Below are 15,075 nucleotides of genomic sequence, written 5' to 3' on the forward strand. Positions count from 1 at the left end.
ATCACTCAGTGCTGCCCTATGATATACAGTGTGTATCACTCAGTGCTGTCCTATGATATACAGTGTGTGTCACTCAGTGCTGTCCTATGATATACAGTGTGTCACTCAGTGCTGTCCTATGATATACAGTGTATCACTCAGTGCTGTCCTATGATATACAGTGTGTATCGCTCAGTGCTGTCCTATGATATACAGTGTGTATCACTCAGTGATGTCCTATGATATACAGTGTGTATCGCTCAGTGCTGTCCTATGATATACAGTGTGTATCACTCAGTGCTGTCCTATGATATACAGTGTGTATCACTCAGTGCTGTCCTATGATATACAGTGTGTATCGCTCAGTGCTGTCCTATGATATACAGTGTGTATCACTCAGTGATGTCCTATGATATACAGTGTATCACTCAGTGCTGTCCTATGATATACAGTGTGTATCACTCAGTGCTGCCCTATGATATACAGTGTGTATCACTCAGTGCTGTCCTATGATATACAGTGTGTATCACTCAGTGCTGTCCTATGATATACAGTGTGTGTCACTCAGTGCTGTCCTATGATATACAGTGTGTCACTCAGTGCTGTCCTATGATATACAGTGTATCACTCAGTGCTGTCCTATGATATACAGTGTGTATCACTCAGTGCTGCCCTATGATATACAGTGTGTGTCACTCAGTGCTGTCCTATGATATACAGTGTGTCACTCAGTGCTGTCCTATGATATACAGTGTATCACTCAGTGCTGTCCTATGATATACAGTGTGTATCACTCAGTGCTGCCCTATGATATACAGTGTGTATCACTCAGTGCTGTCCTATGATATACAGTGTGTGTCACTCAGTGCTGTCCTATGATATACAGTGTGTCACTCAGTGCTGTCCTATGATATACAGTGTATCACTCAGTGCTGTCCTATGATATACAGTGTGTATCGCTCAGTGCTGTCCTATGATATACAGTGTGTATCACTCAGTGATGTCCTATGATATACAGTGTGTATCACTCAGTGCTGTCCTATGATATACAGTGTGTATCACTCAGTGCTGCCCTATGATATACAGTGTGTATCACTCAGTGCTGTCCTATGATATACAGTGTGTGTCACTCAGTGCTGTCCTATGATATACAGTGTGTCACTCAGTGCTGTCCTATGATATACAGTGTGTGTCACTCAGTGATGTCCTATGATATACAGTGTATCACTCAGTGCTGTCCTATGATATACAGTGTGTCACTCAGTGCTGTCCTATGATATACAGTGTGCATCACTCAGTGCTGTCCTATGATATACAGTGTGTATCACTCAGTGCTGTCCTATGATATACAGTGTGTATCACTCAGTGCTGTCCTATGATATACAGCGTGTATCACTCAGTGCTGCCCTATGATATACAGTGTATCACTCAGTGCTGTCCTATGATATACAGTGTGTATCACTCAGTGCTGTCCTATGATATACAGTGTGTATCGCTCAGTGCTGTCCTATGATATACAGTGTGTATCACTCAGTGCTGTCCTATGATATACAGTGTGTGTCACTCAGTGCTGTCCTATGATATACAGTGTGTATCACTCAGTGCTGTCCTATGATATACAGTGTGTATCACTCAGTGCTGTCCTATGATATACAGTGTGTATCACTCAGTGCTATCCTATGATATACAGTGTGTATCACTCAGTGCTGTCCTATGATATACAGTGTGTGTCACTCAGTGCTGTCCTATGATATACAGTGTGTATCACTTGGGGTCTTGCTGTCTAATGAGAAATCCGTCCCTAAGAGTGTATAAATGACACAAAACATTTTAATAGAATAATTAAAAGTTATCAGCTTTTATTTAAAAAGCATCTTTTTACAGCCATTTCTGCAAAAACAACTTTAAGTTTGTGTCCTACAAAAGGTATTCAATTTTTTTTTTACAAAATTAAACATTACAAAAATACAGAGAATTTATTTTTCTTTATACAGTTGCCGTTAGCTGCAGTTTTAATAGTGAAACGACTACCACAGATCTACAATAGTTTAGTTGACTAGACTAACATGAAACGGCTGCTTTTTATTCTTTATTTTTTTTATAAAGCAGCCGGATACACAGGTCGACACGCTTAGTGGATATATCTAAAATTGTTTTCAGAAATAATATACAAAGTTAATTTTTAATGTTTTATACAATATTTATATAATATATATATTTATATATAAAAATCATAGCTTGCTATAGTTGAAATGACAGGACGGATCCTCTTGTAGTAAGGATGTGCAAATGATCATTTTCACGGTTATTGTAATCCCTTTAGATTAAGCCCTTTTAAAGGTTTGATTATAAGATAATCCTTCCCTTGTGTTCGTTAGAAACCTGATATCGGTTCTATTTACTATTTGAAATGATGAGACGTTTTGAAAGAAATTCAACCTGTAGAAGAATCGACAGACTCCAAAGGGTCGGGTCTGTGAATTGTGATGTCCTGCCCCGCAGCACATCGGCAAACTAGTGAATAAGGCTTCATTGGGTGTCAAACCCAAGGTCAAATCGGATCAATAATTTGTCCCATTGAAGGAATCCCTCAGGTTTTTGAAGGAAGAATTCAACGAAGCCATGACTGATTAAAAGGGACGGTAAGGCCAATGGAAAGTGCTCTATTGTATTACAAGATGTTGTGCTATGATATACAGTGCCAGCATCAATGTGTGTCTATAAACATATACCTAACCCTCTGTAGTGGTGATCAGACCCACATGTTAGCGAGCAAATCAGTCGTGTCCCATTAAAGCCCATTCAAAAGACCACAACGGAAGTCTGTGAAGTGCATGAACGTCTTTCATGAAAATCTTACTGGAAGTTTGTCTACTGTAAAGGCACTTAAATATGTACACTCCAGACATCAGTCTGATACCTGCCTGAAGATATCATGTGTGGCTTTACTGTCCCTTTAAGCTTCTAAAAGCCTTCCTTAGTTAATTAGGGGGTTTCTACATCGATTAAGATGTATAGGAAGCGAGTTGCCTACACGATCCGAGATATCTGAATGAGGTGTACACGTGATCGGTTACATCCAAAAATAAGTGTTTTTTTCTTTTTAAAATCTTCGTTTGTATGAAATTCACAAAAACATAGCTTAGATCTTGTCGTCATTCTGAGTCACATGGACGACCCCAAACTACATCAAATAAGAGGTGATTTCATGGGGCCTGAACCCCAACCCTATTCAGTGCTATTCCGATCTAAATGGATAGTGCGGTGGTTAATTCGTGGTTTAGCTTTGCTGTAAGCCACACATCCGGCTCCCTTATCATAAAAACCTTTATTGTTTATAAATATATCAGCGTGTTCACTAGAACATGAACGTTCGTTAGCCAATCACACATCCTGAATTCCAACTCCTCCGTTCTCATTGGCTGCCTGGCTCTCAGCTTTCATTGGGTGATAAGTCCAGACAACGTTGCAATCTGTAAGGCCTCATGACAGACATGTTTTATTTTTGTTTTGTTTTTTTTTTTTTTTTTTTTGGTTGGGTAAAATGTTTTTCCCTACATTCTACTGTCTGATGAGATTTGAAAGCAGCAGGTAGTTGTATTCACGGTCAGAAGTAATTCTGCAGTTGGTTGGAGACTTTACACAATATTGTGATGACTGTTTCTGTCGATCATGTCCACAGGAGCGAGGACATCCCGTCTAACCGAGGGAGGTGGGCAACTCTTCTTTGGCGTCTTAAAGAGATCCGATACGTAGAAAACCTGCAGAGTAAAAGCAAGACACCTTCAGTCATGGAAACGATACTCCACATATACAAATCAATATGTATAATAATTTACACTATAAAGCCAATAACGCCGCTAAATCTAATTTCTGTCCTCTTTTATACAAACCAGGAGAATGATTATTTCACATATTTAGCAAAGGAAAAAGATGAATTTAAAGAATTCTGTATGTTATGACATTTAAATTATAAAGATATTGGGGCAGTTGCCATAGCAATAAATGTTCCAGTCTGGTGACTGCTCATTGAGCCACATTGGAATCAGTCACTATTCTAGCCGAGCACACAATATATGTATATATTTAATGACCCGTAGGTTGACACCAATGGAAGGAAGAGATATTTGACCATCATTTCCTGAATCCTCAATAGCGGAAACTGCCTGCAGGATGTGAAAAAGCCAACATTTAACATATCTGGATAGAAATATAGCTACAACGTCCACCTCGTTTCCTTAATCTGGGCTCTCCCGGCTCAGGATTCAGACAGAGTACTTTCTAACGGTGTCAGCTGGGGACACCATTACCCAAAATAAAAACTGCTTTATTGGCAATTAACCACCCAGAGAAGGTGATCTGCTGTGAGTTTTGGGCAGTCTGGGAGGATCCTGTGTGTAAATTACAATCTCCAAATAAACAGTGCCTTAGTGTAAACGCTGTGTGCTTTTCCCCCATTATTGCTTTGCAGAGAAGGCACACAGCAGTAGCGCAGGTCAGGCAGTAATCGTGTTTCAGAGGAGAGTGGATTGTTCAGTGTTTTCATGTAAATTTCCTGGGTCTCAGAACGACAGGCTTCAGGTTGCTAAGAATCGCTGGCTGGGCCAGGTATGCGCTTACACAAACACTGGCAGGAAAACTGAAACTTAACCCCAGCAGACAGACGGCTGTGCCTGAACCCTGACACACAACAAAGGGCAGGGACCGGGTAATGCTCCTCGTTTGGGTTCATTTCCTGCAGAAAGCGTTCCCCACCCTTAGTATAAACGCAGTGGATACAGGATAGGAATGGAACCTTTCCGATTGTGATCAGACATTCTGGGCCTTTACATCGTGCTTCAAAGAGGGACAACACTCAGATAGGTGTAGGCGCTCAGCTGGGGTTTAATGTGGGAACACCTGACACGTTCATCACAGCGCAGTACCTGAAATCAAGGCGTCCACCACCTCAATATGTTCCTCTATTTTGGACTATATTTTTTTATTCAATTATTAACTTAGATCAAGTCATTAATTAAAAAGGACACAAAGTCTCTTATTTCGGTTACTTTAATAGATTTTGCAGTTCTTATCTGAAGATCTGTGTGCTCAGATGAAGTGCCAAGACACCCCCCTAGAGGGACCCCCACTAAAAGCACCCTGAACATTACCCTAAACGCGCTGCCAACCACTGCCCTTACTGAATGCACATCATTTGTATCGAACATCTTAATTCTTGCCATAAAAAGCAATTCTGATATCGTAATTATTTGCAATGCTTTCCACCCAACACCCAATCGCTGAGAATAACGGGTCCTTCGCACTGCTATTAGCGGACGCAGAGAAGGATTAATGTGGATATTTTCAGACTTTTAATAGATAATAAGCTTTCTGAGCCTTATCCACAGCAGACAGTAGTCATTAGAGGTTTACATTTATCATATCCTGTTAGCAATGTCACATTAACTCAATGTCACCCTCACATCATTATCAGGCGAATGAATGAGCCATTTAGATGGGTCAGATCTTGCGTGTCCTTTTATCTGAATTGTTTTTAATAAGTCTGAGTTGGCATTTAACCACTTCCAGTGACGGCATCGAGCGGGCGGCTAGGCAGCCATTCTAAATAACAATTAGGCTGTGTCTCTCCCAATAAAGGTCAGGGGTAATGTATTAGCCCTCTGTGTGCCTATAGAGCACCCCACGGACATGGAGAAGATCCTGGAGAAAGCTGGGCTCAGATAAAGCTTTCAGAGATTGTCTGTAATTTGTGTGACCTGGCCAGCGGCAGTCATTACAGAATATAGCCTTAAAAGGTGCAATATTTTACAATTGGCCCGGCTGTGGAGAGATCCCTACGGTTACACTGCTGGGTCTAGTGGCATGCAAAATAAATCCAATATAATAACATAGTACTATATTATTTATATATATTAATATAGCGGAGACAGTGCCCACCCCCTTTATTTAAATGTTTTAATTATTAGCAGATTACAGTTCTGTCCATTTATTTCACTTAGTAGAAACTTTAGATGTAAATTGGTTTATTAATGACTCCGTACTGGCTCAGGATTCGCTAGGAATTTGAATTAATTTGAATTCTAATGCACTTCAACTTTTACAAAAAGTCTATTGAAAAATCTAGTAATATTTAAACCTATCAGCCCTCAGAACGTATTCTAAACAGAACGACATGGTGACAGGACAACGACCCATTACATTTAAAAATTGTCCAATTCAGTCAATTCACTGATGTCACTTGACTTATGTCGACTCCCAGTCCTCGGACACCCGCTGGTAAAAATCGATGGAGGCAGTCAGAATAGATAGAAGTCACTTAGAGACAGCATGGTGAATTGTTAGAGAGGTTTGCCTTATTGTAGCCAGTGAGCGGACACGTTAATGGCCATGGCAGTGGGACTACCACCAACTGTTATGTAAATGTGCAGAGGGATGTGGGATGGTGCGCAGGTAACTTTTTATTTCTATTGTTTTTATATTTGGGCTGATGAATACTACAGACGTTGCTGCCGCCCAGGAGTGGTGTGAGTTATTCTAATATTATTGTTACAGTCTGGCTACAGTAGGTCAGAGTAGATTACAGTAAGTCACATTAGGTTACAGTGAGTCACAGTAAGTCACAGTACTGTCCCTGTTAAGATGATACGCACACTTAAGGCGGGAGCCGGTAGAAGGTTTGAGATATAAACACACTGTCGTCGTATCTCGATTTGGAAGGATGACAATAAACGTTCGTTTAGGAGTTTGTCGCCAGCTGTTTCCTAAACTCGACTCGGCATGTGGGGGGAAGGGAGAACTATTAAACTATAGAGACAGGACACTGCACCCAGATAGGTTTACAGAAATGTATCAGAAAACGGGCCATTCTCCTGTCTGTCTGTCTATATAGATCGATGTATATCTGTCTTTCTGTCTAGCTATATAGATCGATATTAAACATCCACCTACGTATAGCACTAAGGACCATGGGCTCTCTAACTCAGGTATAGTATAACACATATTAAACATCCACCTACGTATAGCACTAAGGACCATGGGCTCTCTAACTCAGGTATAGTATAACACATATTAAACATCCACCTACGTATAGCACTAAGGATCATGGGCTCTCTAACTCAGGTATAGTATAACACATATTAAACATCCACCTACGTATAGCACTAAGGGTCATGGGCTCTCTAACTCAGGTATAGTATAACATATATTAAACATCCACCTACGTATAGCACTAAGGACCATGGGCTCTCTAACTCAGGTATAGTATAACATATATTAAACATCCACCTACGTATAGCACTAAGGACCATGGGCTGTCTAACTCAGGTATAGTATAACACATATTAAACATCCACCTACGTATAGCACTAAGGACCATGGGCTCTCTAACTCAGGTATAGTATAACATATATTAAACATCCACCTACGTATAGCACTAAGGACCATGGGCTCTCTAACTCAGGTATAGTATAACACATATTAAACATCCACCTACGTATAGCACTAAGGATCATGGGCTCTCTAACTCAGGTATAGTATAACATATATTAAACATCCACCTACGTATAGCACTAAGGACCATGGGCTCTCTAACTCAGGTATAGTATAACATATATTAAACATCCACCTACGTATAGCACTAAGGACCATGGGCTGTCTAACTCAGGTATAGTATAACACATATTAAACATCCACCTACGTATAGCACTAAGGACCATGGGCTCTCTAACTCAGGTATAGTATAACACATATTAAACATCCACCTACGTATAGCACTAAGGACCATGGGCTCTCTAACTCGGGTATAGTATAACATATATTAAACATCCACCTACGTATAGCACTAAGGACCATGGGCTCTCTAACTCAGGTATAGTATAACACATATTAAACATCCACCTACGTATAGCACTAAGGATCATGGGCTCTCTAACTCAGGTATAGTATAACACATATTAAACATCCACCTACGTATAGCACTAAGGACCATGGGCTCTCTAACTCAGGTATAGTATAACACATATTAAACATCCACCTACGTATAGCACTAAGGATCATGGGCTCTCTAACTCAGGTATAGTATAACATATATTAAACATCCACCTACGTATAACACTAAGGACCATGGGCTCTCTAACTCAGGTATAGTATAACACATATTAAACATCCACCTACGTATAACACTAAGGACCATGGGATCTCTAACTCAGGTATAGTATAACACATATTAAACATCCACCTACGTATAGCACTAAGGACCATGGGCTCTCTAACTCAGGTATAGTATAACACATATTAAACATCCACCTACGTATAGCACTAAGGACCATGGGCTCTCTAACTCAGGTATAGTATAACATATATTAAACATCCACCTACGTATAGCACTAAGGACCATGGGATCTCTAACTCAGGTATAGTATAACACATATTAAACATCCACCTACGTATAGCACTAAGGATCATGGGCTCTCTAACTCAGGTATAGTATAACACATATTAAACATCCACCTACGTATAGCACTAAGGACCATGGGCTCTCTAACTCAGGTATAGTATAACACATATTAAACATCCACCTACGTATAGCACTAAGGACCATGGGCTCTCTAACTCAGGTATAGTATAACACATATTAAACATCCACCTACGTATAGCACTAAGGATCATGGGCTCTCTAACTCAGGTATAGTATAACACATATTAAACATCCACCTACGTATAGCACTAAGGGTCATGGGCTCTCTAACTCAGGTATAGTATAACACATATTAAACATCCACCTACGTATAGCACTAAGGATCATGGGCTCTCTAACTCAGGTATAGTATAACACATATTAAACATCCACCTACGTATAGCACTAAGGACCATGGGCTCTCTAACTCAGGTATAGTATAACACATATTAAACATCCACCTACGTATAGCACTAAGGGTCATGGGCTCTCTAACTCAGGTATAGTATAACATATATTAAACATCCACCTACGTATAGCACTAAGGGTCATGGGCTCTCTAACTCAGGTATAGTATAACACATATTAAACATCCACCTACGTATAGCACTAAGGACCATGGGCTCTCTAACTCAGGTATAGTATAACACATATTAAACATCCACCTACGTATAGCACTAAGGATCATGGGCTCTCTAACTCAGGTATAGTATAACATATATTAAACATCCACCTACGTATAGCACTAAGGACCATGGGCTCTCTAACTCGGGTATAGTATAACACATATTAAACATCCACCTACGTATAGCACTAAGGACCATGGGCTCTCTAACTCAGGTATAGTATAACACATATTAAACATCCACCTACGTATAGCACTAAGGATCATGGGCTCTCTAACTCAGGTATAGTATAACACATATTAAACATCCACCTACGTATAGCACTAAGGACCATGGGCTCTCTAACTCAGGTATAGTATAACACATATTAAACATCCACCTACGTATAGCACTAAGGATCATGGGCTCTCTAACTCAGGTATAGTATAACACATATTAAACATCCACCTACGTATAGCACTAAGGACCATGGGCTCTCTAACTCAGGTATAGTATAACACATATTAAACATCCACCTACGTATAGCACTAAGGATCATGGGCTCTCTAACTCAGGTATAGTATAACATATATTAAACATCCACCTACGTATAACACTAAGGACCATGGGCTCTCTAACTCAGGTATAGTATAACACATATTAAACATCCACCTACGTATAACACTAAGGACCATGGGATCTCTAACTCAGGTATAGTATAACACATATTAAACATCCACCTACGTATAGCACTAAGGACCATGGGCTCTCTAACTCAGGTATAGTATAACACATATTAAACATCCACCTACGTATAGCACTAAGGACCATGGGCTCTCTAACTCAGGTATAGTATAACACATATTAAACATCCACCTACGTATAACACTAAGGACCATGGGATCTCTAACTCAGGTATAGTATAACATATATTAAACATCCACCTACGTATAGCACTAAGGGTCATGGGCTCTCTAACTCAGGTATAGTATAACACATATTAAACATCCACCTACGTATAGCACTAAGGACCATGGGCTCTCTAACTCAGGTATAGTATAACACATATTAAACATTCACCTACGTATAGCACTAAGGACCATGGGCTCTCTAACTCAGGTATAGTATAACACATATTAAACATCCACCTACGTATAGCACTAAGGACTATGGGCTCTCTAACTCAGGTATAGTATAACACATATTAAACATCCACCTACGTATAACACTAAGGACCATGGGCTCTCTAACTCAGGTATAGTATAACACATATTAAACATCCACCTACGTATAGCACTAAGGATCATGGGCTCTCTAACTCAGATATAGTATAACACATATTAAACATCCACCTACGTATAGCACTAAGGACCATGGGCTCTCTAACTCAGGTATAGTATAACACATATTAAACATCCACCTACGTATAGCACTAAGGGTCATGGGCTCTCTAACTCAGGTATAGTATAACACATATTAAACATCCACCTACGTATAGCACTAAGGATCATGGGCTCTCTAACTCAGGTATAGTATAACACATATTAAACATCCACCTACGTATAGCACTAAGGACCATGGGCTCTCTAACTCAGGTATAGTATAACACATATTAAACATCCACCTACGTATAGCACTAAGGATCATGGGCTCTCTAACTCAGGTATAGTATAACATATATTAAACATCCACCTACGTATAGCACTAAGGACCATGGGCTCTCTAACTCGGGTATAGTATAACACATATTAAACATCCACCTACGTATAGCACTAAGGACCATGGGCTCTCTAACTCAGGTATAGTATAACACATATTAAACATCCACCTACGTATAGCACTAAGGACCATGGGCTCTCTAACTCAGGTATAGTATAACACATATTAAACATCCACCTACGTATAGCACTAAGGACCATGGGCTCTCTAACTCAGGTATAGTATAATATATATTAAACATCCACCTACGTATAGCACTAAGGGTCATGGGCTCTCTAACTCAGGTATAGTATAACATATATTAAACATCCACCTACGTATAGCACTAAGGGTCATGGGCTCTCTAACTCAGGTATAGTATAACACATATTAAACATCCACCTACGTATAGCACTAAGGATCATGGGCTCTCTAACTCAGGTATAGTATAACACATATTAAACATCCACCTACGTATAGCACTAAGGATCATGGGCTCTCTAACTCAGGTATAGTATAACACATATTAAACATCCACCTACGTATAGCACTAAGGACCATGGGCTCTCTAACTCAGGTATAGTATAACATATATTAAACATCCACCTACGTATAGCACTAAGGATCATGGGCTCTCTAACTCAGGTATAGTATAACACATATTAAACATCCACCTACGTATAGCACTAAGGACCATGGGCTCTCTAACTCAGGTATAGTATAACACATATTAAACATCCACCTACGTATAGCACTAAGGGTCATGGGCTCTCTAACTCAGGTATAGTATAACACATATTAAACATCCACCTACGTATAGCACTAAGGACCATGGGCTCTCTAACTCAGGTATAGTATAACATATATTAAACATCCACCTACGTATAGCACTAAGGACCATGGGCTCTCTAACTCAGGTATAGTATAACACATATTAAACATCCACCTACGTATAGCACTAAGGATCATGGGCTCTCTAACTCAGGTATAGTATAACACATATTAAACATCCACCTACGTATAGCACTAAGGACCATGGGCTCTCTAACTCAGGTATAGTATAACACATATTAAACATCCACCTACGTATAGCACTAAGGACCATGGGCTCTCTAACTCAGGTATAGTATAACACATATTAAACATCCACCTACGTATAGCACTAAGGATCATGGGCTCTCTAACTCAGGTATAGTATAACACATATTAAACATCCACCTACGTATAGCACTAAGGGTCATGGGCTCTCTAACTCAGGTATAGTATAACACATATTAAACATCCACCTACGTATAGCACTAAGGATCATGGGCTCTCTAACTCAGGTATAGTATAACACATATTAAACATCCACCTACGTATAGCACTAAGGACCATGGGCTCTCTAACTCAGGTATAGTATAACACATATTAAACATCCACCTACGTATAGCACTAAGGGTCATGGGCTCTCTAACTCAGGTATAGTATAACATATATTAAACATCCACCTACGTATAGCACTAAGGGTCATGGGCTCTCTAACTCAGGTATAGTATAACACATATTAAACATCCACCTACGTATAGCACTAAGGACCATGGGCTCTCTAACTCAGGTATAGTATAACACATATTAAACATCCACCTACGTATAGCACTAAGGATCATGGGCTCTCTAACTCAGGTATAGTATAACATATATTAAACATCCACCTACGTATAGCACTAAGGACCATGGGCTCTCTAACTCGGGTATAGTATAACACATATTAAACATCCACCTACGTATAGCACTAAGGACCATGGGCTCTCTAACTCAGGTATAGTATAACACATATTAAACATCCACCTACGTATAGCACTAAGGATCATGGGCTCTCTAACTCAGGTATAGTATAACACATATTAAACATCCACCTACGTATAGCACTAAGGACCATGGGCTCTCTAACTCAGGTATAGTATAACACATATTAAACATCCACCTACGTATAGCACTAAGGACCATGGGCTCTCTAACTCAGGTATAGTATAACACATATTAAACATCCACCTACGTATAGCACTAAGGGTCATGGGCTCTCTAACTCAGGTATAGTATAACATATATTAAACATCCACCTACGTATAGCACTAAGGACCATGGGCTCTCTAACTCAGGTATAGTATAACATATATTAAACATCCACCTACGTATAGCACTAAGGACCATGGGCTGTCTAACTCAGGTATAGTATAACACATATTAAACATCCACCTACGTATAGCACTAAGGACCATGGGCTCTCTAACTCAGGTATAGTATAACATATATTAAACATCCACCTACGTATAGCACTAAGGACCATGGGCTCTCTAACTCAGGTATAGTATAACACATATTAAACATCCACCTACGTATAGCACTAAGGATCATGGGCTCTCTAACTCAGGTATAGTATAACATATATTAAACATCCACCTACGTATAGCACTAAGGACCATGGGCTCTCTAACTCAGGTATAGTATAACATATATTAAACATCCACCTACGTATAGCACTAAGGACCATGGGCTGTCTAACTCAGGTATAGTATAACACATATTAAACATCCACCTACGTATAGCACTAAGGACCATGGGCTCTCTAACTCAGGTATAGTATAACACATATTAAACATCCACCTACGTATAGCACTAAGGACCATGGGCTCTCTAACTCGGGTATAGTATAACATATATTAAACATCCACCTACGTATAGCACTAAGGACCATGGGCTCTCTAACTCAGGTATAGTATAACACATATTAAACATCCACCTACGTATAGCACTAAGGATCATGGGCTCTCTAACTCAGGTATAGTATAACACATATTAAACATCCACCTACGTATAGCACTAAGGACCATGGGCTCTCTAACTCAGGTATAGTATAACACATATTAAACATCCACCTACGTATAGCACTAAGGATCATGGGCTCTCTAACTCAGGTATAGTATAACATATATTAAACATCCACCTACGTATAACACTAAGGACCATGGGCTCTCTAACTCAGGTATAGTATAACACATATTAAACATCCACCTACGTATAACACTAAGGACCATGGGATCTCTAACTCAGGTATAGTATAACACATATTAAACATCCACCTACGTATAGCACTAAGGACCATGGGCTCTCTAACTCAGGTATAGTATAACACATATTAAACATCCACCTACGTATAGCACTAAGGACCATGGGCTCTCTAACTCAGGTATAGTATAACACATATTAAACATCCACCTACGTATAACACTAAGGACCATGGGATCTCTAACTCAGGTATAGTATAACATATATTAAACATCCACCTACGTATAGCACTAAGGGTCATGGGCTCTCTAACTCAGGTATAGTATAACACATATTAAACATCCACCTACGTATAGCACTAAGGACCATGGGCTCTCTAACTCAGGTATAGTATAACACATATTAAACATTCACCTACGTATAGCACTAAGGACCATGGGCTCTCTAACTCAGGTATAGTATAACACATATTAAACATCCACCTACGTATAGCACTAAGGACTATGGGCTCTCTAACTCAGGTATAGTATAACACATATTAAACATCCACCTACGTATAACACTAAGGACCATGGGCTCTCTAACTCAGGTATAGTATAACACATATTAAACATCCACCTACGTATAGCACTAAGGATCATGGGCTCTCTAACTCAGATATAGTATAACACATATTAAACATCCACCTACGTATAGCACTAAGGACCATGGGCTCTCTAACTCAGGTATAGTATAACACATATTAAACATCCACCTACGTATAGCACTAAGGGTCATGGGCTCTCTAACTCAGGTATAGTATAACACATATTAAACATCCACCTACGTATAGCACTAAGGATCATGGGCTCTCTAACTCAGGTATAGTATAACACATATTAAACATCCACCTACGTATAGCACTAAGGACCATGGGCTCTCTAACTCAGGTATAGTATAACACATATTAAACATCCACCTACGTATAGCACTAAGGATCATGGGCTCTCTAACTCAGGTATAGTATAACATATATTAAACATCCACCTACGTATAGCACTAAGGACCATGGGCTCTCTAACTCGGGTATAGTATAACACATATTAAACATCCACCTACGTATAGCACTAAGGACCATGGGCTCTCTAACTCAGGTATAGTATAACACATATTAAACATCCACCTACGTATAGCACTAAGGACCATGGGCTCTCTAACTCAGGTATAGTATAACACATATTAAACATCCACCTACGTATAGCACTAAGGACCATGGGCTCTCTAACTCAGGTATAGTATAATATATATTAA

At 39.5% G+C, this 15,075-nt stretch overlaps 1 protein-coding gene across 2 annotated transcripts in view; it reads right to left on the reverse strand.

Annotated features, from left to right (window-relative positions):
• Positions 1-1,821: 1,821 nt before the first annotated feature.
• PLPP3 (phospholipid phosphatase 3) overlaps positions 1,822-15,075 on the reverse strand; it is an 83,498-nt gene continuing 70,244 nt past the window's right edge. For both annotated transcript variants that reach the window (XM_063427643.1, XM_063427644.1), the window contains exon 6: positions 1,822-3,740. In XM_063427643.1, the coding sequence (XP_063283713.1) occupies positions 3,618-3,740 (123 nt within the window). In that variant the 3' untranslated portion in view covers positions 1,822-3,617. The remainder of the gene's footprint in view (positions 3,741-15,075) is intronic.

The sequence above is a fragment of the Pelobates fuscus genome, chromosome 7, assembly GCF_036172605.1.
Source record: "Pelobates fuscus isolate aPelFus1 chromosome 7, aPelFus1.pri, whole genome shotgun sequence".
In the NCBI taxonomy this organism is placed as follows: Eukaryota; Metazoa; Chordata; class Amphibia; order Anura; family Pelobatidae; genus Pelobates; species Pelobates fuscus.